The 25,874-nt window shown below is 38.5% G+C and overlaps 1 protein-coding gene across 1 annotated transcript in view; it reads left to right on the plus strand.

Annotated features, from left to right (window-relative positions):
* Positions 1-25,874, plus strand: part of ARHGAP10 (Rho GTPase activating protein 10) — a 140,484-nt gene that overhangs the window by 87,008 nt on the left and 27,602 nt on the right. Inside the window, exons 17-19 of the mRNA XM_030450803.1 lie at positions 516-621; positions 1,238-1,397; positions 15,444-15,594. Of these exons, the coding sequence (XP_030306663.1) occupies positions 516-621; positions 1,238-1,397; positions 15,444-15,594 (417 nt within the window). The remainder of the gene's footprint in view (positions 1-515; positions 622-1,237; positions 1,398-15,443; positions 15,595-25,874) is intronic.

Genomic DNA, 25,874 nt, shown 5'->3' on the forward strand with positions numbered 1-25,874 from the left:
TCATTAGATGTTCTCTTTCTGAGCATATGAATCTTCTGCACAGATTCTCTTATGCTGTTTCCAGTGCAGGGTAGCACTGCCTGCATGGTACCAACAGAACTGAATTCTAATGATGAGGGCAATCAGTTAATGATGCCAAAATGTAAAGCAGCACAGTTCCATTCTGTGGCACCCAGTGATGTTGCTCTTCACCTTGCTGTGTATCTGTAAGCAGATGAATCCAATGCAGCAAAACAATAACTGCATCTGTTGGATTTTAAAAATAGATGAACAAAGGCTTCCTTTTGCAGGTGGATTGAAAGATGAGTTCACAAAATAAGCAAATATGTGGATAATTCTAGAACAAGATTACTTATGGAAACAAAGCACATATGTTCAATATTACTATGTTTGGAGATACAGAAGTGTTGAAGCGAAGTGCCTGCAATGTGTTTCTGTGCAGGGGTGGGAGAAGCTTCTGTGGCTTTTATTTCATTTTGGGTTTTGAGTTAATAATTTATTTCTCTGTCCCATAGAAAGTGGGAGTCCTGAATCTCGAGTTAATGCTGTTCACTTCTTGGTCCATAAACTCCCAGAAAAGAACAGAGAGATGCTGGAAATTTTGGTGAAACATTTAGCAAAGTAAGTTTTGTGATCTTCTTTCCTACCTAGTCAGTTCTACTCTCCTTACCTTTGTTTAACTTCAAAGGGCCTTAGTGAAGTATGGCTGGAGCTGAAGCCCATCTTGATGCTGTCATACACAATACCAAGAACCAAAAGTGCAAAAGCAGAAAGATGTTTGACTCATGCTGTGTATGTTTTGGCGGGAAAGGCAGAAATCTAATCCATTAATGAAGCCATATAAGTATTTGCTTTAGCAGCCCTGCCAGCAGTTGAGGGTTTGATTGAAGTGAGAAAGGGAACATTATACTTTCTTTTTGCAAATTCTGGCAAAGTGAATAGTGGAGATCTGTTAGCAAATTTAAGTTGGTTTCACACTTAGTGTGGTCCAAGGCTAAGTGCATTTTATATAGTGAAGTTCAGTAAGAGACTGCTTTTGTCTTTAAATTGCTGGTGGAAGAATGGCTTTTCTGTTTTCCATAATTCAGACTTTATTTGAAGAAGCTTTGCACAAAACAAACTTTTAAAACGTAGATTAAGGAACTGTAATGTTTTCATTTTTAGACTGGAGTTTCCAACAGTAATGGAAATTTTCATAACTTATTTCCTGTTTTTTCCTTCAATTCTTTTCAAAAAGTGTTTCAAAACATGCCAAGAGGAATCTAATGACTGTGGCAAATCTAGGGGTAGTATTTGGACCAACGTTAATGAGGCCACAGGAAGAAACTGTAGCAGCCATCATGGACCTGAAATTTCAGAATATCGTCGTTGAAATCCTGATAGAAAATCATGAGAAGGTGAGCTTGGATACATCTCCACATATCTCACATTGTCTAAAATGATTTGCTAGTCTTTATGGGTAGTGTAGAATTATGTATGGTATTAGGAAAACCTTTATTCTAAAGAATATCTTCTACATACTGTATGCTTTTGGCTCATTGTAGATCTTCTGTTCATAAGTAAACTGACATTTCAGAATGCATATATCCTGGCAATAGTGGTGTTTCTGTGTGTATAGTGCACACATAGATTTTCATTATGATATTTGCAATTGTATTTTTCTGAGGAAAAGTGATAAAGACTGGCAAAGAGAAGGTCCAGGCTCAGTTTTCAGTTCTTCCTTTGATGACTTTGACCAGGGTCTGAATTAATTGTTCTGTGTCTTAATTTTTCTCAGAGTTCACAGAATAAAAAGAAGACTGTATTATACTCTGAATTTTATGAGTAAAAAGTGTTATGAGCAAGCCAGGTATTAACATTTCCTTTGTTTTCAGCTGAATGTTTGTTATATTAAGCCTTTGCATTTGAGGTAATACTGAAAATAAAAGTTGCTGCTGTGGCAGCTGCCAGTTACTAACTTGCCTTACATGTACAAGGTACTGTCCAGAATATCACTGCATGTAGTCTGAGATCTGGAATTTTAAAGAAAAGTCCTCTTTGTTTGGGTACTCCTTTGAGAGGCCTTTGTGACTAAGCTGACTTCTGGAAATGGATGTTTTAGGTACTTTCTACTGGGAGGATGGGCAGCATTCCCCTTGCCCTGACTGTCAAAGTGCTTTGGAAAAACTCCAGGATGTGCTTTTTCCTCTCTGCTTTCTTAAGCACTCCTATTGAAAAGTTATTTATTTTAAAGCGTAACACTGTTGAAATTGGCTATCTAAGTCAAGTCTTATCTAGCCTAAATAATATCTGTCTCAGGTTTTTCTGACAATGTCATTATGCTACTTTCCTGAATGGTACAGGCTGGGCAAAGCTTCTGTTGGCATAACTGTATCCACATGCTGGGTTTTCTTGGCATGGTTGACTTAGGGTGTAATGCTGCCCTCATACACACATCAACAAGATATGGTGTTGTTCTGTTCATTTTGTCATGCTGTTCATTTTGGACATTGTAAATGAAAGTAAACTTTGCAGTAAGCTCATGATTTTTAAGCTATTGCACTGACCACACAAATGGAAGAAAATGTGAGTGATGAGAAGAGTTGGGGTGTTTTATTCACATATGGATGTTGAGGTTGAGTTATGCTTATTCAAGTCACTGGATCACTATATATTAGCAACATCTCATTCTTATTCCAGCTCAGTCACGGATCTTTAAAAACTGGCCACTGATTTAATGATTGAAACATTAGTTGCAGTAGCCTTTCTTGCTTCTTTGGAAATGTAGAGGAGCAGGGAATGGAAAGTACATCAAAACGATGCTGCATCATTTTCGATAATTCCTTGGATTTATGCCTTCTCTAGAATTAGAGGGCTGTAAATTTTAAGGGATTTCTGTTATTTCACTGTCATTTCTAACAGTGAACTTGCCATCCATAGTCTGCCTGCAGCAACCTCTCCCATGGCAGAAGGAAGGCCTAAGTGTGATGTCTGTGTACTTATGGCAAAGGCAATGGAGAGGTGTGGATCAGGGCATTAAACACATTTTATAGTCAAATCAATCATTTTGCTTTTACAAGTGAGCCTTCTTCATTTAGGGCAGATCAAGGACCTACTTTTTCTGGCAAGCAGGCTTATTGTCAGCCAAATGTTAATTTTATATTGTTGTTCTGAATTTCTATTCATTTCAGACTTTCTAAGAGTCTTGAGTTAGCTATTTATAGCCCTGGTGAAATCCTAGGAAAAATGACCAGCTGTTGGTTAAAATACTTCCAAATATTTCATTCAGCCACTCTGCCTCTGCTAATTATTAGCAGCCTCTGCTCATGGAAGCAAAGTTTGGAATTGTAGGAGTGTGGTGGAGTCAAGATGGAGATGCACTGACACAAATCAACTTGAAGCAGCACTTCATGCAAATTTATGGCTCTGGCAGACCCCAGAGAGGCATTTCTTTTCCTCTGGATAGAAAATGAAAGACTTAACACATTTCCAAGCTGTAGAAGCAATAGCCATCAACATTTTTGGTTTAAATGCAGTAACTTAGTAGGCAAATTGGTAAAAAATTGTTATGAGTCCTCAAATATTTATAAATTTCATCAGTCTTCATTATATTTTGTGTGGACATCTTTTCTGGAGGAGATCCACAACTCATTTTTAGGAGGAGACAGAATTAATTGGGTTACTAGCTTTGAAATCCTGGTGCAGTCATTCTATTACCAGCACTCTGCTGAGTCCTACTTAGAGAATTCCCACCCAATTTGCGTGTGGAAACCTGGATGATGGAGGCTTGCCCTGAGATCAGAAGATTGTGCTTAGTGGATAAACAGGGGGGTTTTTTTGGTGGTTTTTGGTGACTTTTTTTTGGGGGGGCGGGGGCAGGTTTTGTTTTTTTGTGGTGTTTTTTTTTGAAGCTTTGTTGATAGGTAGAGTTATTTCCTGCTAGCTGGAAACCAGTCAGTACCTCTTTCACCTTGTTTACAGGCTCCTTATGTGCTTCCAAGCCACAGCTGTGAACTAATCATAGCAGGTTGAGGAGGGGATGTTTTGCAGTCAGACCAATGCTGAGACTTGAATGCTGGAACTGGAGCAGCCTCGTCTGTTTCATAACTGGCATTAGAATTGCACAATGACTAAGACTATATGAGAGATAGAAAAGCATTGGAGAAATAATTCTTTAGCTTTTATTCTTGACAGTTCTGGATAAGTCTATTCCAGGCAAAGTATTTCTCAGCGTCCAGTCAGAAGAGAAGCTGTAGAAGCAGATTTCTACTTTGAAAGCAAAAACTATACCCAGGCCGAGGCAATATTTTACCCAGCACCCTCAGAACCATCTGCTGTGGGTGTCAGTCCAGAGAAAAATGAGACCTGTGAATTGTCTTGCTTCTGTCAGATGGCTGTAGGGAGAGGTCAGCCAGATATGCCAGGCAAAGTAGGAGCACATTCAGTTTTGAAATTAAATGACCTCTCCATATTTTTGCCTGGAATTCCCATGTTTGGTTCTGACTGTGCTATGTGCACCAACACTTTTGTTTCTCTTTGCTTTCAGGGCTTTTAGGTTGGTGTAATTTCATACTTGGCTGTCTTGTCAGCCTTCTCTCTTGCCATATTTGTCTGGTGTCTCTTGATTTCCATGTCCTACCCTTTACTAAAAAAGAACCAAGAAATTCATGTTTGTGTCTCACCACTGAGTTAATTATTTTTTGAAGCTGTGCTTTTCCTCGGTGTTGCTTTTTTTGAGGTAACACACTGAGGGGCTGGCTGTAGCTCTGCTTGTACAATTCCTGGAACAATATTTGCTTGGACCTTAGGTCATCTGATGTTGAAAAATTGATAGTCAATTTGGACCCCCAAAAAAGAGGTTTTGCTTTCTCTTCCCCCAAATGAATGTCAAGGGTATGAATTAATTTTTTTTTCCAGGGTTTCTTTTAGGATAGAAATCCTGGACATCTCAGATCCTCTGGTCTGTTTTTCTGACTAAGGGCAAAGGGCAGCCCACTCCATGGCAGCATGAAGAGCCCGCATGTGTTCATCTTGCTGTTTGTTATAAAGTTATGGCATCTCATTAGAATGAATGTCACTATTCAAATAGCTTATTTATTTGCCATTTAGAGATGCCTCAGGGGTAATGTGAGCCATTTTGGTTTCTCAATTCCCTGAATATTTTAAGAGGGAAAAAACCAAACCAAACCAAAACAAAAACCACCACGATTAAAAAAAAAAATCTAAAAAGTGAAAAAAGATGAGGGAGGATGTTGGAATAAGAATCTCAGTGGGAGTGGAATATTTAAACCAGCATACAGGAAAGAGGAAAGAATAGTGAGTACAAATACGAAGACTGCAAAAACAGAAAGATGACGAACATTACATGAAAGAAAATTAGAAGCAAAAAGGGATGGGCTAGACAGAAATCCCTTTTGGAAACTGGGAAGCCAGAATCTGCTGAATGGGAATAGGCATAGTAAAAGATAACTTTCTTTAGGATTTAGACAACCTGTAGGCAAAATTATATCTAAGACATTCATTCTGAAAACTCAAGAGGTCCTATATGCAAAGCAGATATTCTTTTGGCTTCTTTTCTGTAGTAATGTTTTTATAAGGGGCTAACATTTTATGGACTTTAGACAAACTATGTGTTTGTTTTAGCTTTGTTTGGTCATAACAGTTCTTGGCAAAATATTTTTTATGAGATAGAAATGTTTTAATTTTTCTTACTTTAGGCACTCCTAAAATTATTTTCAAATTAAAAGGAGGTGGACAATTTAATACCACTGTGCTCTTAAGCCAACATCAACTTCAGGTTGTATTACTTAGAAAATCTTAATCTTAAAACATACTACAGTGCATAGAATGTGCAGTGTTCATGAGACAGAAGAAATAGAAGCAGGTGGAGTCAGTTGTTCATTTGAGGGTATGGAGTGGCACAGTCAGGTATGACACGAGTCTCCACAATCATTCCATGTTTAAATCAGTTCTATTGCAGGTAAAAGCTTCAGGATACAGTCCTGGTAAAGTGAGATTTGAAAAGTACTAAGGAGGACTTGTTTCAGCTTTCATGTTGCTTTGCCTGTGGCTGCAATGGAAGACCAAGAAGCAATGCATTGTAATGGCAGTGGTTTCCTGTGGTGCAGTGAAGCCTCCCCAAGCTGAAGGTTTCTCAAGTCAACAAGCATTTGACTTGAAGGAGATAAAAATGACATTAAGGCATCTCCGTTACGGCAGAATTTGTGAAGAAACATGTGAGCTTCAGTTCAGGAAGGTACTCAGCATGTGCTTAAGTTTAAGCATGTAACTAATCAGAAGTGTCACTGAAAGTATTCCTGTACTTAATTGAAGTTACATTGCCTTATGTACATTGCCTAATTGAAATTACAGCCTTAATGATTGGCTGACTTTAGAGCAGAAGGGGCAGCAGGCACATCAAAGAAATTCATCCTGGTTTCTGGTGAAAGTCTTATCAACTCTTCCATTTTGCTGCAGTGTGTACAAACTCTTTAAACCCTTTCTCTGCCTTGTGGATAGCAGGAAGCCCTTCCCTGTGAGACATGCACAGGTAGTAAACTGACTGTAAACCTTTTTGTTTGTTTAAAAGACTACTTTTTTCTAAATCTTAATGTAGTCGATGCAGGGTAGGAAGACTGTACATCAAATCTCCTGTCATGTTTGTGACTGCAGTTGATGACATTAAAAGGAGCTGAGTCTGGATCAATATCTGGATTGGTATGCTGCTAGGCTGCTCCAAAAGAAACAAAACACAGCACTGTGAGTAACCTTATTAGGTTAAAAAAGAAAATCAAAACAAGTCGTGTTCTCAGGGATAGAAGCAGTCTGTTGAGATGCTGCACAATAAATATCATCATCATCATCATCATTGTCATCATTATCATCATCATCATCATCATGTCTTGGCTTCATGAAGGAAGATTTCAGAAGGTCTCTCCCCACACTTGCTGATGACTGATGAGGCCAATGTGGGCCAGGCAGTGGGGCTGCAAAAGGCCGAGCAGAAAGTGTCCTGTGAGGGGACAGCCAAGGCACAGATCTTTCTGTGCTGTCTTTTCTCCTCGAGACTGATTTTCTGTGTGTTCCCAAAGGAGGCAGCAGCATTATGGATGGTGTCTCCATGTCTCCTGATTGCAGGCCAGAGGGGATCCCTGATGGCAGTCAGTATGGCCAAAGCTGAGGGATGGTTCAGGGAGTTCTTGTATCTCCTCTCTGGGGCTCCTCTGTTGTGGCAGCCGGTGGGAAGTTCACCACAGAGCACAATCTTAGGGAGGGGGTGATCCTCCGTCCTGGAGATGTGTCCTGCCCAGCACAGCTGTGTCCTCAGTATCATGACCTCAGTACTGGTGACCCCTGCCTGTTCAAGGACAGGGACATTGGTCACACAGACCTGTGGATGTTTAGGATTGCACAGAGGCAGCACTGAGGGAAGCATTCAACGATGAATATGTGGCACTTATAAATTGTATGGACAAGGTCTTCTGCCTTCTTCATTTGCCTATATTATTTCCAGTTAATTTGGGGAAACTTCCCTCGACTTTGTATGAAATTTACAAGTGGCATAGATTGCATCGTCAGTGCCCACAAGCAATGTTCCTAAGTAAGTAAAGACGAATTGTTATCAGGGAGTGGAATTCAGTTGCCTGGTATTTGCCTCAGTCTTGATGGTCAGGGTGCTGTGCTTGCACAGATGGAGGAGGAGACAAAGTTGAAGTCCTAATGAAGAATGCTAAAATGGATGTTCTTAAATAAAATTGTGTTTGTCAAAGTAAATATCCTGTTAAATGTTGCAGGGGGCATGAAGAGGGGGGAAACTCCTGAAAATTTTAAAAAGTGAAGTCTTAAATAGAAGCTGTGTGCCATAAGAATTATACTTCATTGTAGCTTTCAGTGGTAAGTCAAGTATTTAACTTAGAAACTTGTTTTTTCTTTATAGTGGTGAAACTGATCAGGACACCATCCTGTCTGGTGGATAATAGTGCAATATGTGCTTATGCTTTTGTATAAACTCTTCAGAATTCTAGTAAGCTTTTGCTTTGGGCAGTGTATTTCAAACCATTTATCAGATTTTTTTGAACAAACAAGGTGTAGCAGTCATCTGAAAATACTGTATTTCCAATATTTTTTGTGCATACCATTTACACTAATGAAGCAGCAATACTTCATTGCAGAGAGTGCTGCACATACAGATGAAAAATAGGTTCTTTGCCTCCAAAGACCCTACAGTCATTTGCAGTATGATACATAATACATGTACATGTATTTTAACAAGAACAAGGAGCAGACAATATTGTACAAAGCAATGATGAGATGATGAGATAAATACCTGTAATGGCAGCAAGAAAACCTGTGGAGAAGAAAAAACTGGTGAGGCTGGGACAGCACCATTTGCCAAGATCTTGGCATTTCATGCTGATGCTTTGTATAATGACAGTGTGGTATGGGATCAACTGTAGGTTCTTATTCTCAATATATAATTATTTATATTCCTGTTCATAAATTTAGTAGAAAACTCAGCTTGACACATATGTGTTTCTATTTCTGTATTTGTGTCTATGAATGTTTCTATATGAAGATGGAGAGATCAGGTTTACTTTCAGGTGTGTTTGGTCATGATTGCTGCTTTTCCTGGCTCTGTACTTAGATGTGGGAGTGCAGCCTTTGTCTTCTTAGGATTTCTCACAGTCTTTGCAAGAGAAAATACAAGCTCTTACCTTCTGCATTATTTTCTGTATCTAGGAGGAAGTTAGGTTTTAGAAAGCTTGGTATGTAGTTTGATTAATCTTTTGATTTGAAGGCTTTTTTTGGTTGCAATTTTAAGTATTTCATGTAACTAAGTGAAATATAAAAAGCTGTTATGTGTAGCTGCAACAGGGAAGGGTAACCTTTTAAAATTACTCTCCTTGGTGTGAGTTACAGTAGGTGAGCAGAGAGGAGAAGGTGAGTTTGCTGTTTCTGCTGGTGCAGTGGACAAATGTGTAGGTATTTCAAGCCTGGTGTACAGTTAACTCTCTCATTTCCTTGAATGAATAAAATGGACTGGTGGATAGCAGTGAATGGGCTGTTATCAGGAGCATTCTCCTCATGAATTGTTAAAAGGTGAAGTGAGATGTGATACAGTGGGAGCTGCAGTCTTTGTATCTGAAGTGCTACTTTTAGAAAGGCTGAGTCAACAAGCTCATCGTTCGCAAGCGATCAAAGGACACACGTTTTCAACCTTGGTATATATTTTATTTTGCTTTTATCCTTTCACAGCTGTCCTCTGGACTGTAACGTCATGTTTTACGGGTTGTGTTTAATGTCTTCATTAATGCTCAAATGTGAACTATGTGGTTCAAGGCAGTCAGGCAGTGTGAGTGCCTATTAGGGTCTGCAGATACATCAGGTTTGGCTGAAAATTCCCTGGGTTTTTCTGTCATTTGCAGATTGTCCAAAGCTCTAGTTCCTTTTGTATTTAGAGGAGCAGGTAGCAGATATTCCAGTTTCAGTATGAGATTGAGACTCTCAGTGTCCACAAATCCCTAAAGGCAGTGTTCCCTTTTGTGATGGGTTGTCAGGCTGCTAGACTGATGCTGTCAGCAAATGATATCATTGCAATGAAGAAAAGGCTGTCTTGGATGGATTTGTTTATTTATTTATAGGGGTTTGTGGTTTGGCTTGCAGCCAAGGATCTTTTCTCTTTCTAGTTTTGACTTCTAGTGGGTTACTTTTCAGGCTGCATCTTCTGTTGCACTGTAACTAAATAGAGTGTGCAGGCAGCATCAAGAGCATTATTGGTGCTTTCTGGTTGGTGGCCCTCTGGACACATAGCTGCAGGTATCCTTCAACTCTTGAGCTTTTTTTTTTCTTTTTTCTCTTTTTTTCTTTCTTTTTTTTTTTTTTTTTTTTTAATATAATGATTGTAATATTATATAAGGGTGTTCTGTATTTTTTAGTAGAATTCAGGCATCAAAATCCCAAGTGTCACACAATCTAAATCCTGTGCAGTCTCATAAAAGGCAGTGTGCTGCAAGTCCTGTTTTACAGGAATTGTGCTTCAGATACTGGAGCACAAAAATCAGGATACCTACTTCAAGTCAGGCATACCTATTGTTGGGCTGGACATGTTGGTAACCTTGTTGGAGGTAAGTTTATTAAGGACTCTAACAAAGTTGTTCATAAGAAACCTTATAAACGTTTTTTTTTAATAATATGCATTTTAGAAATAATGTTTTATCACATTTTGTACACTGAACACAGATTCTGCTTAGTTTTCAAGAGCTTGTGTGTGTATATTATATTTATTGAATTCTGTTTGAGAACCAGAAGAAATGGACCATATTAACTAAAACCAGAAATGAAGCAAGATGATCTAGTGTTGTTCATAGTGAAATGCAAAAAATTATCAAAGGGTTGTTTTTTTAAAGCTTTGAAAACACTAGAAATATTATAAAAATTGTTGGAATTGGGACACAGATCAATTTTAAAATAAAACTTTTGTGCTAATTCTTCAGAAATTGCCCTTTGTTTTTCTTTTTTTAAATGTTCTGCAATCCTTTCAATTAGAAAAAGAATCTAGAACTGTTCTTATTGAATGTGTTTTTTACCATTAAAAAACAGGCTGCAATTACTAGCTAGTAGTTAAAACTGGTGGCTGAGCTACCACAATGTCTTTTAAGATGTTTTGTTTCACCTTGAAATGCAAAGTGAAATCTAACCTACAGTAAAATTAGAACTTAACATGAAGGAAATTGTTTCTTTGTTTGCAGAAATTGGCAAAAAGAATGGCACAGCCCCTGTCTTCATAATCTTAAAAAGGAAAAAAAAAAAAGCTTAGAAACTCTATTAGGCAAAGAGCACACAGTGAGCCACTAAGACACGTGGCCTTTTTTTTGTTTCTTTTTTTTTTTTTTTTTTTTTTTTTTTCTTTGGTCTCTGATATAAATACACTGGTTTGGGTTTTGTACAGGTTCCTAAATCTAACCTGAATTGGCTTTGAATTATATTGAAAAGAATCTAAGTCAAGAAAAGACCATGGGGATGACAAGTTTTTCTTGTGTTATCCAGTTAGCTTCTAATTTATAAAATATTCTTTGGTCAGCATGTATTATATTCAGTTGCCATGGAAATACAAGGAGCAGCACAGTCATAAAATGTATAAGGGCAGAGCAGTATAAATGGCCTAGGTGAGTGGCATTTTTTATTGTTCAGTGAACATTAGTTGAAGTGTCTGTGTGTTTCTTTTCTTTATCAGCTGTAGATCAGGTATGTATTGAAGGGAAAATATCCAAATAAAAACTGGTACTGATGTTCTTGTCTTGAGAAATATTGTCCTCTAAAAAATATGATTGGTGGAAGCTGAACCAGTAGCTGAATTTCAGAGAATTTGAATGACCTTGCAGGTTCTAGGCTCCTTTGCATTAGACAGCAACTTCTGGTACCCTGATTCTTGTTCAAGTACTCAAAGGAAATAGATGCATGTTCTGTGTGGTAGGTGCTAGGAGAGTGAGTGGGGGTTTTCTCTTGCAACAGAAATCATGGCACAGCTTTAGATTGTTAATGATTTTTTATTACTTTATCCTCATTAGCTCTATTACTAAGCCTCCAGTTTTTTCTCCTCTCTTTTTCATCCCACTCTGTCCTTGCTGTTTGCCTCCCACTGATTTTTAGAGGAAATTTTAATTACCCCAGTGATACAAAGCAGACAGAGATGACCTGATGTCTGGGTCTTTTCCTAAAGTGATTCCTGGCAAACGTACTAAAATTCATTAATTAGCTCTGCTTGCGACCAGAAAGAAGAGATCAGTATTCTGTAGCCACAGAATCTCATCTATGTTTCCATGTACAACTGTACATTTAGTCATAAACTTGTGGAATAGGCCAAGTCAAATCCCCCCAGCCATGGGTTTTTTAAATTTCTGAAATCAACTCTGGTAAGAGCTGAGGATCCAGAGTCCAACAGACAACTGAATTACTGCAGATTAAGGGGAACCTGGCAAAATTCCTTGGTCTGCTGCCACGTGAATCTGTTGGTAGAATACAGTGTCAAAATATGTTGAATTTGGCTCATGACTCTCAAGAAATGCTTCTATAGTCTTTGTGGGACTCAGGTTCAGGAGGTAGCATGGTTGTATGTAGGGATGGTCTTGGGCTCACTGCTGTAGACAGAGCTGCTATTAGTGGTGTATGGCCAAGCTGGTTTGTGGTTTCTTTAGCCTTGTAGCTATTTTTTGCTACAGCATAGGGAGAAATAGGTCAAACATATGGGGGGTTTATATTGCTCAACAAGAGTCTCATCTTTTAATCTTGTATTTTATTCTGTTCCCCCACTTAAGTTAGTATGAACTTTTAAATTCTGCTTTCATGTCAGATCAGACCATTTAAAGCACTGACCTCTCTAGGACAGCAGGCTCATTTATTGCTTGAAAAAATGTTGAGTTCTACATGTGTTAGTCTTCTCCCCTGTGTACATTTTAGGATGATTGGGTAGTGAGGTGGATTGTCAACTGGTTAAAGAAAGAAGTCAGAGAGCTGTGGTCAATGTCACAGAGTTTAGTTGGAGCCCTGAGTCCCTCAGGAGTTGGTACTGGGACCAGCACCATTCAGTAGGTTCATCAGTGACCTAGCTGAGGGAGCAGAGGGCACTGTCAAGAGGTTTCCTGCCAATCTACCCTACCAACCTGTTATAACAAGAAGCTGAGAGCAGAGCTGAGGATAAAACAGGGGGTGGGATTGTTGCCTTCTGGAGTGTCTTGTCTAGAAGGGGATTTATCCTGCCTGCCATCAGCCCTGCTTTGTGACTGGTTAGCACTGGGATGTGCTGTGCAGCAATTGATAAATAAAGGTGATATGCCTATCCTAATAGTGAAAGACAGAACTTGGTACCCCTTTTGTTTTATGAGGAGAGAGAGAACTATTCTGGGGAGCTACCTGCTACCAGTATTACTATGGAATAACAAATGCTGGGCTGCTACTACTTGAGTGTGACTTCACTGCTTTCTTGTTAGTTCTCCTGTTTATTGCATCAGGTTTTTTTCCTCCTGTAAAACAGAACAAACCTACAAACATTTTCCACCTCATAGCTACTTACAGTTGGAAATCTACTCTGATTCATGACTTGTCTCTCAATTTGTTATCCTACTGCCTGCCTGGCACTGAGTAAGGATTGCCTTTATGGTTATCTTGGTTGCATTTTGCTTTTGTGATTTAGTTTTTCATGCTAATAGTTTTAGCAGGGGATATTGAAGTATTTGTGAGAGGTGGCAAAAATCACTTAATGACTTTACTGCCACCTCTGCAAGTCACCTGAATGCATACAAGAAAGCTCAGCTCTTGTTCTCACAATTTCAGCAGAGATGCATAGATAAGGCTGTACAAATAAACACAGATGTGGAATATGCCTTAGTAAACAACATGCTGACACCTCTTGGCAGAGATTTATTTACCAGAGAGACCAAATACATTTAGTCCATGGAAAATATGGCATTTAGTGTTTTGCTACTCTTGAACTTTTCAGAAGCAAACATTTATCCCTAAAACTGCTCAATCTAGCTTCGTATTTACACATAAGGGGGCAGTGTGGGACTGTCAGCCAAGCACCATTGAGGTGCACATTAGATTTCATTATTATATTTAGCATCGTGTTGTAAGATGGCTTTAGCACTCTGAGCACAACTAGAGCTTTGTCACTGTCTATGAGTACTGCCATGTCTCTACTGGAAAGAACTAGGTTGGACCATTTCCTTTCTTTTTTATAAACATTTTGATTTTAGAGAGTTCCTTGCACTCTCTCATAATCCCTTGATCGTAGGCATGCGAAGGAGTGGGAGCCAATTTTTTCAACACTGCTATGGTAAAGTTCAGATGACATCATTTTATCTCCACCACAGTGACATTCACTTATTGGGAAGGAAGGTAATATTTCCACTGGAGCTTTCTTTTTGCATACCTTATATAGGCTCCTGGTGTTCAGTTTTGGCAATATATAATCATTCTTTCATACTTTTTATGGAATATGGTGTTCCTGATTATTTTCTACTAGCAGAGTCCTCTCCCTTCCAGTAAAAATGTAATGATTAAGCAGCTATAAGCCAGTGTATATTTGAGTTCTTCTGTCATCTTATTCCTATTCCTAATATTCATGGTTTACAGGTCATGTTATAATGGCATGGAGACTTTCTTATAACATGATGTTTTGAGTGCCTTACCACAGGACTCTTAGGGCATTTTTATCACCTATGGAGTAGCCTGGCTGTCTTTTAGATTCATGCTGCACATGACGTGCTCTAATATTAAAAAAATATGTTATCTGTGGCATCTCTTTATACTTTCTGCATGATAAAAGGCTCTCCTTTGAAGATTCATTATAAGTCTCCTCTTGATAACATTCCCTATAAAGATATGTGGCAAAGTTGCAGAGTAAAAGAACACCATTTCATTATATCTTGTTATATTACCATGTTGATTTGCTGCAAGGGGCCCCACAGACACAGGGCTTTTATTTTATAGCCACTGTTTGTGTTTTTCTTTATCTACTGGCTTGTCTTTGAAATAAGTATTAAGTCCATTTGTTCATGTGTATCTGTCATGATCACTTGTAAAAGGCTGCTGTTAAGTTGTACATCAGTGATAATTTTCTAGAAGCAAATTAACATCATTAGAGTGTACCCCATTTCTGAGTTAGAGTAGAAATGCTCTCAGGCTGAGCAAATCTGTATTGCTGGTTAATTCAGAGAAAAATGACATGAGGTTTAGCATGGTGTTTGTATGGAGTGGTGATATGCTAATGGTCATGCCACAAAACATAAAACATTGACAATAAAGACAATCCCTTTTATAGGCATCTTTGTCAATATCATAATTTAATATAAATGTAGCTCAATATACAATAGTTACAAGTTAAGAAATTCTCACATGGTGTGTAACTATGGATATCTCTCACCAAAAACCTGTTCCCTCAAAACTTTCCCTGTCATGTGTATGTTTTGGGTTTTTTTGTTTGTTTGGTATTTTTTTGTTTTGTTTTGTTTTGTTTTTGTTTTTAAATTAAAATGGATGATATTATAATGATATCACAAGTTTTGAAAATTAAAATGGGTATTCTGGCAGAATTATAGGTCCTAGCTAAAGCAATATCCAAGATTTTTGTTACTGGTTCATGAAGTTCGTATCCTCCTTTTCCCCTTCACTCCATCCTAGCTGGCAAGCATGGCAACAAATGTTTTGTCTTTGGATTAACTGATTTGCAGCTTGGTTAATGTGTAGACAGCACACTTGCTTATTTTCATATTTTATTTATTTATTTATTTTAAAAGCACTCAATTAAGACCCACGGCATACTCCCAAACTTGAAGGAATGGATTTTTGGCTCCTGCTTACTTTGAATGAAGTCCAAAACAAATGTTGCTTGATAATGGTTTACAGTTGCGTTACACAGGTTGCTCTTCGGGATAAATAATTAACACCCTTTGTGTTCTTGATTGCAGATTTTCAAAACCCTGCCCGATACCACTTTCTCTGAGCCAATCTCTGTGTCAGTGTCTCCTCCAAATGCCCCACCAAGGCAATCAAGAAGACAAGGACAACGTATTAAGAGGCCTCTGGCTGTTTACAATCTCTGCCTGGAGCTGGATGATGGTGAGATGTTAGGAATCATTTCAGTCTTTGTAGCAGATGGGTTGTGCATCTTCTGTGCAGTAGGTGGTTTCATTTTGTCTTTCATTTGTATATGTGTGTGCATGCACATGCATGCTTCTGTAATTGCTTTGGAACATGTAAAGTAGCAAGGACAGTACAGAGAAAGAAGAGGATGCAGAGTACTGGCCTGTGATATGTTTAAAAGTAGGATGAACTGTCTTAAATATGCTTTTCCCCTCAAAAAAAAGAAGCAGCTCCTGTTTCTTTGGGGAAATCTCTTTGACCTCTGCTGAAGATTACACAGCCATAAGATAAATGGAGAGAGAACTAAAATTAAAGCAAATCTTTTATGAGAAGAGCTAATGCACTCCACAGTTAAATTCATCTGGATTAAAGGCTCAGGTCACCGCTGCACTGGAGAATACTACTGCTTCTCTTGAATCTTTAATACCTTGATGTAACTAGCAGTAAATACTTGTAAGCTTGCCTTACTGTTGAGAAGCAAAGAAAAAAACATTTTGCTTTTGCCTGAAATCTGCAGTAGCAACATACAGTGAGGCAAAGGGTATACATCTTATATATTCTGACTGTTGGCCAGAAACATAATCATTTTCCTGAAATTTCATTGCCTGGGGGTGTGTGCAGTACTGAGAAGGCAAGTCAGTGCACATTCTGTGTTACAGACTTTCTCCACCCTATTCCCTTTCTCTTTCCTAATGTTGTTAGTCAATTGTCTTTTCACATGAAGAATCATGGTATCTGAGCACAAAGTCCAGTTAGCAAGTGAAAAAAAACAGGAAGATCTTGAATTTCTGCAGTAGTATGAAATTAACTGGTGAACTGTCATTAAATCAGTGGTCAGTAGTAATTGATTTCTTAAAGAAAGAGGAAAAATACCTACAATAGCTGTGAAGTGCAGGTTTCAGAAATAAACAATTACTAGGAGTCTGCAAGAAATTCAGCATGCCTGCCACCAGGTTTAATTCACCAGAGAGATATGGAATCTTTATGCCTTTCTTTTCTTGCATCAAATAAGAAATTAAATGCCTTGACTAGTAGGTGTTCAAGGTGCATCTGCTTAAAAAGCTTAAGCTGTGTTAATTTGAATAATATGCTACCAAACGCTTAGAAAGCTCTTGAGCTGTATCTGCAATAATAAATTTATCCTCATTTGAAAAACAAAACTGAAGGGGTTTACATTTAATTTTGAATGTGTATCCCAGAAGGTTGCAAGAAGTACTACAACTTCTTCAATTTCATGCTGTGAGGTGTGCACTGAGGACCTTGACTTTGACCCTAAGATATCAGTCAGAAAACATTTGACGGATTATTTTAATTGTAAGATCACAGTGTTACTGCTGTTATAAATTATAACAGGGTACACTGTTATAAATGTTCATTTTCTCCTAAATACAGTCCATGATTTTGTCTAGTTTGGGCCTCTCAACAAGGAGGAGAACTAGGATTGTTTAAATCTATGTTTGCTATAAATCATACAGAAATTTGGTACTTCTCTGGGAGTACTACTGTGGTGAATTGCAGAATAACCTAATTCTTCATTATGCATGGCAGAACTGTGGTGAAGGCTGAATTGCTGCAGGTGAAGTCACAGCTCCAGAATGTATAGAACTCAGCTGCAGTGGCATCTGAAAATAAAAATTGCCCTTTCAACTTCTAAAAATTATCCTCTGTAATGTCCCAGCCCTCACCAATGATAGAGCATTCTCCATCCGGTGCTGCTGGAAATGGGCTGGTGGTAGGTCCTGACTGCAGGCTGATGCTTATTTTGTGTTTGGGCTGGTGGCTGTGCCAGGAAAAAGCAGTCAATGGTGGGGTGGGACATGTGCAGTGTCCATGGCAATTCAGTACCTGGAGTCTAGCAGCATCGTTGCATTATCTGAGGAACCAGCCCAATGGATGCAGTGTGCAGAATGTGCACTGTGGCCTTCAGCTACTTTGTTCTTCAGGGAAGGGGGGGGGAGGAATAAAAGTGATTCTGGGCTTCGTTCCATATTTACCTAGCTTCTTGGCTAACAAATGCATGTTTTATAACTGCTCTTTGGAAGATTTTTATCCTGTGTGTGTTTTTAACAGGAAATTAAACATTAAACCCCTTCCCTCCCCCCTCTTTATTCACAATGGCATGAGTTAAGCACCAGGCATAAGCCAGTGTTTTGTATTTCCTGGATAGGGCAAAATTATGGTAATCTTGTTTTAAACCAAGTAGCTGATACATATTTATATGTAAATATATTTGTAGACAAATATATCTCTAAAGGTATTGCAATTATATATAAATATTTTGTGTGCCTTGAAACTAGAAGTATGTTGGAGGCAAAATCTCTCCGAGCTGGAAAACTTCTTGAGCTTGTTTCTTTTAGGATTGTTATGCAAACCAGGAAATTGTTAGAAAAGCGGAAACAAGTCTTTAACTATCAGCTGCTCCGGGGAGTTAACAGCGTCAGGATCACTGCTGGAACTGGGAATGCAGGGCTCAGGCCAGCTTCGCTTTTTAAAGTCTTGTTTGCAGTTGGGAAGCTTCTTGACTGAACAAAAAATGTATGCAGCAACTACCCAGGAAGGGCTGTAAGTGGCATAAATATTGATAGCTACAATAGTTGAAGAACACACACTATGTTTGATTAAAATCTTTATTTTGCCTTCTAGTAATTATCTGCACTGTGCTCTCCTAGCACATAGATTTTCCTTATGGATGACAATTATATGATTAAACCTATTTGCAAACAATTCAAGTATTATATTTACTGCTGTAAGGATCTTCATTTCCTGAGAGACAAACTTAAGCCATAGATGATACTGTCTGTTTCTCTTTCAACTTCTTTCCTCTGTGGTAAACCAGTTGCTAAATTTTCCCTCTGAGGTTTTTCAACATCTCAAGTGTCTCAAGAAGAACTGGACTTACTGGTGAACTCTGAGCTACTTTCACATGTGGTGAAACCTGAAGTTCTTGTTTCAGCAAGATGCAGATTTGTCTGAGATTTACATTAGGATCCTTTCCAGAGTTTTCTTGCCTTCTCAAATGAAGATATGGGGTTTGAATTTTATTTTTTTTTCCTGGAAATAGCTTTTTTTTCTTCCCCTGCCCCCATCCTTCTAAAACCTGAATGAATTTTAGAGTGCATTAAGTAGCAGTGCAGAAACTGCTTACAGGCTTAGCTATGTACAACCAACTTTGCATTCTCTCTGTCTCTGCAGAAAGACTGTTAACTAGAACAGGGAGTTGTCTATCCTTCTAAATTATTCTTATTTATATTATATTGTTTGTATACTTATTCCTAATTATTCAAGTTATTCTTCTAAAAATGAAATTGTGTCTATTTTTTCCATTTGAACAGTCATTATATATCAGAAGAGAGCTCTTTCTGCTTATATTTCTTCTAGAGGGCAATGCAGAGTTACAGGTTTCTTCGCTTCCAATTTTATTTTAATTTTTATTCACTTTTCTCATCTTGCAGCAAAATAAGCAGCTCTTGTTTCATCTGATGTTTTTCTGTGCCAGAAATTTAGAACTTATTAAACTATTTTGCAGGGCTACTAGAGCAACATGACAAGAAAAGTCCTGTGTAAGGTAGGCAGTATAATGAAATTCATATAAGGGGAACAGAGAGTCAGCATGGGTTGCATAAATCACACCTGGGGTCAAGAAATGGGTCTTGCATGTCAATTAGGGTAACTACAGAATAACTTATTTTATAAACAAACCAAACTACTTCTTCAGCCATAGTGCTTGCTGATACCTTGTTTTACTTGAGTACCTTCTAAGCATTAAAATTTCTCATTGGGACATATCTGGAGATAGCACGCAGTATCATATGGAGGGCTGGAGGGCTGCTTCTTTGTGTTTCTGTTTTGTTTTGGGTTTTTTTTTTGGGTTTTTTTGGTTTTTTTTTAAGGTGTTTGTCTACTATTCCTCCACTCTGAAATTCAGGAGGCATATGGGTTGTTTGCCATATTAAGTTTCTGCTGTAAACTTAATATTGTACTTAGAGTGCTTTAGAAAACAGAATCCTGTGTAGAATTCTAAAGAAATACAAATTAGATCTGGTACTTAACCCTTTAAGACTTTGTACTGACTTGTATTGCCCCCATGAAGTATTCAGGGAAGCCAAAGTATGAATGGTATGTTTGTATTGAGTAGGAGGAGATACTTTATACTTTTGATATTTTTGGTGGCAACTGGAGTGACACAGTGTCTTAACATGAATGATAAGTTAATTTGCATGAACTACTGTGGCATTAAGGTAAATTAATTCATCAAGCTAAAATGTTATACATGGAATGGTTACATAGCTTTCAGTGCAACATTCCATCCTCCTCCTCCCATCTCTTCCTGTCCCCAACAAATAAGTAAAACCCTATACAATTAATTTGGACTTGCTGAACATAAAACCTGGATGTTAGAGGAGGCCTTGGCTTTATAATAAGGAGACTGGTCTTCAGGGCTGGAACAACCCAGAGCTTCAAGGTTGCAGGTGTGAAGCCTGGCCTTGAACTCCTTCTATTTCTGAATCTGCTGCTTGGAAGTGTTTCTGTAAACTGGCACATGGTAGGGGAAATGGAAAGAAAAGCTGCTACATAGGCATATCAAAAAGCCATAAGGGCTTGCAACACTTGCTTACAAAGCTATTGTTAACAGCAGAGCAGAATATACAGCTATGTTATTATAAAATAGGGGCACCAATAGTAGTTTTGAGGGGAAGATCAGGATGGTTGCTATTTGCTATGGAGATTTTAAGATACTCTGTATTTCACCTTGCTGCAGCAATAGTTCCTGCAATTCCATGTGGTCTATCACAGCTTTTTTCACCTGATGGCTCTGAGTAGGATGGGTGCTACCCCAAGTAAAAGCCTTTTTGAGCTACTGCCAGTAAAGGTGAAGCTTTTTCTTAGGTAATAGTGGCTATGTATAGGGTCTCAGTTTCCTAGCAGATGATCAGCTTCTGCTGTCCAGAGAAAGTACCTATTTTCTTGGAGTAGGAATGGAATCATTTTGGTCCATGCTTTGTAAACACAACATACATTGCCTTGTCATTGCTATACCTGTGAGTAATCTCCTTGCTACAGCCTACTTGCTACACAGTTAACCAAAATAAAATGTAGCTGTCATAATGTAGTAAACATCTCTGAACTTCTACTTCCTTTTAAATTACATGTTTAATCCTTGTGGTTGTTGTGATAACTACCTTAGGGTCATCACCAGTGCTTGTCCACTTTTTGTGCATGAAATTTAGACCTGTAGTAATGTTCAAAACAAACACGTGTGCATGAACACAACAGGAGTGAAAGGTGTAGTGAAAGGGAATAGAATTAAAATCTGAACTTAAAGAAGGATTGCAGAGTTCAGGAGAAAGGGTCAGTCTTTCCTTGAGGCCAGGCATTATCAAAAACCTCTGATCTCCTGTAACAATCCTTCATCTCTCTAATTCTCTACCTTCTGCATGCAGACATGCAAAGGCACATAATACTGTAAGAAGGCCAATTTGGCATGCTAAAAGCCAGTAATCCCAGGCATGGAAGTCACTGACGTGTCTTTGCCACATGCCAGCTGTGCCCTGGCATCCTCTCTTGGTTGAAAGTAAATGCTCTCACCCAGCTCACAAAAGTGCAAGTGGACTGAAGACTTGAAGCTCTTCAGCCAGTTTCCCATGGATGAGGGTGCCTGGCACTGGGCTGGCTGTTTCCTCACACAGGGTGTTCTTGCTTCCCTTCGCTGGTGACAAGGACAGGAGAGGAGGTTTTAGAGGTTGTGAAAGGCCCATATGCAATTTATAAATTATGATTCATCTTGCTGTTTTGTGCCCACCCAGTCAGTGTTCTTTATTCAATCAGAACAACAACAAAAAAAAGTGTTCTTCCATCAAGTTCTGGAAGTCTTTGTCCTATCTACCTTTCCTTTTCCCTTTTACTTTCTATTTTTTTTTTAAAGTTGGACTTCCTACAAGGTGAATTAAATTGCTGTCACTTCTTTCCTTCCCAGCTGTACCTACAACCTGTTGAACCAACAGGGAGATTGAAGGAGTATTTAGGGGATATCATAGAGAAATAAAAGTGGTGGGTTAGCTTGGCTAGGATTGCAGTCTCCTCTAAGCCTACTTGACTGGGGCCAAGTGGATTAGCCTCAGAGACCATGTTAGTAGGAATCTAAAAGCAAATAGATCCACAGTGTCTGGCAGCTTTGGTTATCCCACTGAGCAAGTAGGTTTATGTAAAGGGTGCAAATTCACTGGTGGTTGGTGCTTTCACTCCTGCTGTCTCCCTGGCCCTTAACCCTGCTTGGTGCTGCCTGTGTGCTGCACAGCCTTCTCAATCCATCTCCACAGTGCAACTGAGTCCAAGCCCTCACCAGATGTGTAAAAAAAAATTGCAAATTGCACTTGCAGACATCTGACCCTGGAGTGTCAGAGGCATGGCTAGTGGTAGAAAAATATGGGCATGGAAGAAAATGTTGACCTAACTACACTGAAGTAGCAAAATCTATATTAATTGCTGCCTGCTAATTCATCAGCTGGGGGATCAGGAGGCTCCTCAACAAATGTGTTACCTAGATGTTGAGTTGAAGTGGTTGCTAAGACTTCCTTAAATCTTTCTTAGCTTGTTGTATGTTGTCCTTTTAATAAGGCATCCTGCTTCACCCATCCCCCATGTAGTCCCCATTGTTCCAAAAGGAGAGAGGTGAACAAATTGACAAAGGCACAGCCAGGCCCATACTGAAAAGGTTTCAGAGGGGCTTTCTTATGAGAGATCCATCACATACACAGTGTAAGAGCAGTTACTGGTCTTTGTCCAAGTACCACCATGAGTTGTGTAGCTATTGGTAAGAAACTTCTCCTTTTGATTACTCATAGGACATAATTGCAGGCAAAATTAGCTAAATAGCAAGAGAAGAGGAGACAACAGTATGACATCTCTGACAGCTCAGGAAAAGAGTTTTGGAACTCCTTACCTTGTGAGGGTGGAGGGACTCTTAAGAGGCACTTTTCAGCTGGTCAGTGGCTGAACTGCCAACATGACAGAAAAATGAAACACAGAGCATTATTTTTGTGGACTTTGATGCCATTTAAGAGCTGCTGCATTAGGAACTTCTAGCCCTGGCTGTAGCACTGTACCTCTTTTTGATCTGCTCTGTTTTTTTCACAGCTCTCATTCTCATTGAATTGGAGCTGTTCTGTTTACAGGTTTCTATACAGGTCTGGACCATAGATAAGTATTACTTGGACTTGTGGAAACCCAGAACATTCAGTGCTATGAAAAAAAGTGAAAGCTGTGGGACAATCCATTTATCTTACTATTTGTCAGGGTTTTCAGGAAGTACTTTCAATTCATCACTCAATTTCTGAGCCATGAAATTAATGTGTGGCATCTGGTCAGCCTTGTAAGGCTGGAGGTTGTGTGTGGTTTCCTGCCAAGTGAGCTTTGGTTAAAAAAAAACCAAAACAAAAAGGGGTAATCTTTGAGTTTAGATGCTGCCTCTGTTATCATATTGTAAACAAATCAAAAGAGGAACTTTTCCTTATGGGTGTATCTGATTTCTGTTGTGTTTCAAAATTTAATTTTGTGATATAAATTAACACCCTGACCTTTTATCCATTACTTTGTCTTGAACTGTTTTTGCACAGCTTGATGAATAAATTGGAATTCTTTATACATTTTAGTTTTAGCTTGCTCAATAAGAGGCTTACCTACAATTCTATGTGTCTTCAGGATTTTATTGGTGTAAAGTAGTAGTCCAAGCAATATTTCTCCTGATTTTTAAGAGGAGACCTACAGTGAGGGAGATACTTACTGAAGTAATTGCTTGCTGTTGCAGCCTAAGTGTATGTCTAGAAAGATGCTTGTTTATAGCTGAACTTGGCATTTTAGAACTAAATTTTTAAAAAGGTGCCAGAAAGGAGGAAGACAGGGGAATTGTCCCAGACTTTCACTTACCCCTAAGTAACTTTAAGATTAACACATTTCTTTCTTAGCCCAGACTCACACACCCACCTTGCTGGCTACAGTCCTTGAGTTGCATCAGTCAGTCTTCAGGCAAACTGTCTGCTGCAGCTTCCTCCTTTTTCTGACATGTCCAAATCATTATGGAGTTGGGAAAAACAATCTTTCTATGGCAGAGCTACTTTATGCCCAAGATACACATGCTTGTACATGCACACATTTGAAAAATACATCAAACTTGCACTTTATCTAGGAAAACCTGTAGGCTACACTAATAGTTATGTTAATTATTTTGTCTAAGAGAAAAAAAATAGCTGTCATAAGATATAATTCTTACTGTGTGTATTTTGAAACTGTGGTATGAAACTGATGTGGGCTGTCTGCTCTCCACTTGCTCCATGAAAGCTCTGTTGGGTTTCAGGTGTCTGAGTCTATTATGTCTATGTTTGTGTAAGAACCAACTGCATGCCAAGGCAGCACTGCAGTGCATAGGATTTGCTACACAGTGAGAATAAAAGATATTTTTGATAATGAAATGCAGTAATATAAAGCTATTTTTCTGAGTGTTTCCAGGAATCTGACCTCTAATATACCTGTTACTTGGAAACAGTGAAATAACTCTCTTGTTTAGTTTTAGCATTCTCTGTGATTATTTCTAACCAAATAATAAATAATTATTAGCTTGCTTTGATGTGATTTCATCTTAGTTTGGGAACGTATGTATTTAAATAGCACAACTTCTGTAGTCTGGAGGTGAGTAATAAACAATTCTGTTGACCGCTTCACTGGTGTGATAAACAAACTTACATTTCTTAATTTGCTCAGAAACAGATGACATGACTTAATTATTCAAAAAGCTTCTAATATTTGAAGTAGAAGAATTTCTGAGCTTACCTGGTGTTTGATGTGATTAGTGCAGGGTGGTTTATACTATAAACAGTGACCAAAGGATGCAGTCCTGCATCTAGAAAAGATCTAGACTGCAGAGTCCTCAGATCACTCTGTCACATAAGGCCTTTCCCACTAGGGTTACATCTAACTTTCCAGGTGTGCCTGAGTCCTTTCCAGAGTGATTGGTTCTTCATATCATGGGATCCCTTCAGGTTTTATTAACTGTGTGAGTTGAGTACTGTTCAGTTATATTTCTCATGCCTGGTTTCTGTGGATGCTGAAGCTCTAGCACATGGAACTAAGTTCTTGCTTGGCAGATGATATTTATGATATTCATATTTCTTTTTTATCCCTGATCTATGAGATTCCTTTTATAATGAAAACATTGTGCATTCCCACAAATTAACATAAATTACTTTCTACCAGTTTAAACTTCTGGATTATTGTGGGAAGTTAGCTATTTGTGGTGAGTTTGATGCAGCTGGGGTAGAATGGGTGGCTTCACAGCAGTACAAATGCTGCTTCCCCATTTTGTGATGCAGAAAATGTCAGACTTGAAGGTGGTAATAGGGATTTTGCAGCATCTTTAGTTTACTCTTCTCATTAATTCTCCCCATTGCCCCTTCTCTACAACTAGACCTGTGTGACTGAGTTAAAGCAAAATAAAACATCTTTTATTCTCTTGTTTTGCCACAGTTTGTATAGTTGATGAGCACTTAAAACACATATGATAATTCTGTTCTGCCCATTCTCTGTATCTCAGTAGAAACTTCCATATATTCTTCATCTCTTCCAGAAACATTCAGTTTCATAAACTGCTCTCATCCTCTGTGTTTAAAGTCTAGATGTTGGTTCTAATGTTGATTTTAAAACTGGTCTTTTAATGGTAAAGTATGCAATTCTTTAGTTTACTTATTCTGAAGTTGGAAGAAAACTGTCACTCAAGCAAGTAACTGATAGTGTCAGTTCTCTGATTTTTGTAGTTCTTACTACAAATGTGTTGGGTTTTTTTAGGTTGTTTTTTTTTTAATTTAGAAATCTTGGAGTAAAGTAAGGATATGATTATTGACACTGACAAAGTATTTCAGTTTCTTTCAACTTTGGATGCCAACAAAAAATATTCTTAGACTAGCCAGATGGAAAAAAGGAGAAAAGGCAACTGGGAGGCATGCCATGCTCTGTTAGGTAGAAGCTAAGTTCATATTTCTGGTATGGAGGCTCTGAGAGCCTTTGCTCATCCAGAGCAGTAGGAAAAGAAATTGGGGGTTACATATTTGCTAGAGAGAAGCTAAATGAGGTCAGTCATAGTCTATATAGGGACTTTCTCACCTTGTGGGCATTTGTCATCATGAGAAGGGGCAACAGGAGGCAGGGAGAGGGAGGATGTTTGGCTTAAAACCCAAATGGTATGTAGTACCAGCTAGAAACAAGCAGTG

The sequence above is a fragment of the Calypte anna genome, chromosome 4B, assembly GCF_003957555.1.
Source record: "Calypte anna isolate BGI_N300 chromosome 4B, bCalAnn1_v1.p, whole genome shotgun sequence".
NCBI classification, from domain to species: Eukaryota; Metazoa; Chordata; class Aves; order Apodiformes; family Trochilidae; genus Calypte; species Calypte anna.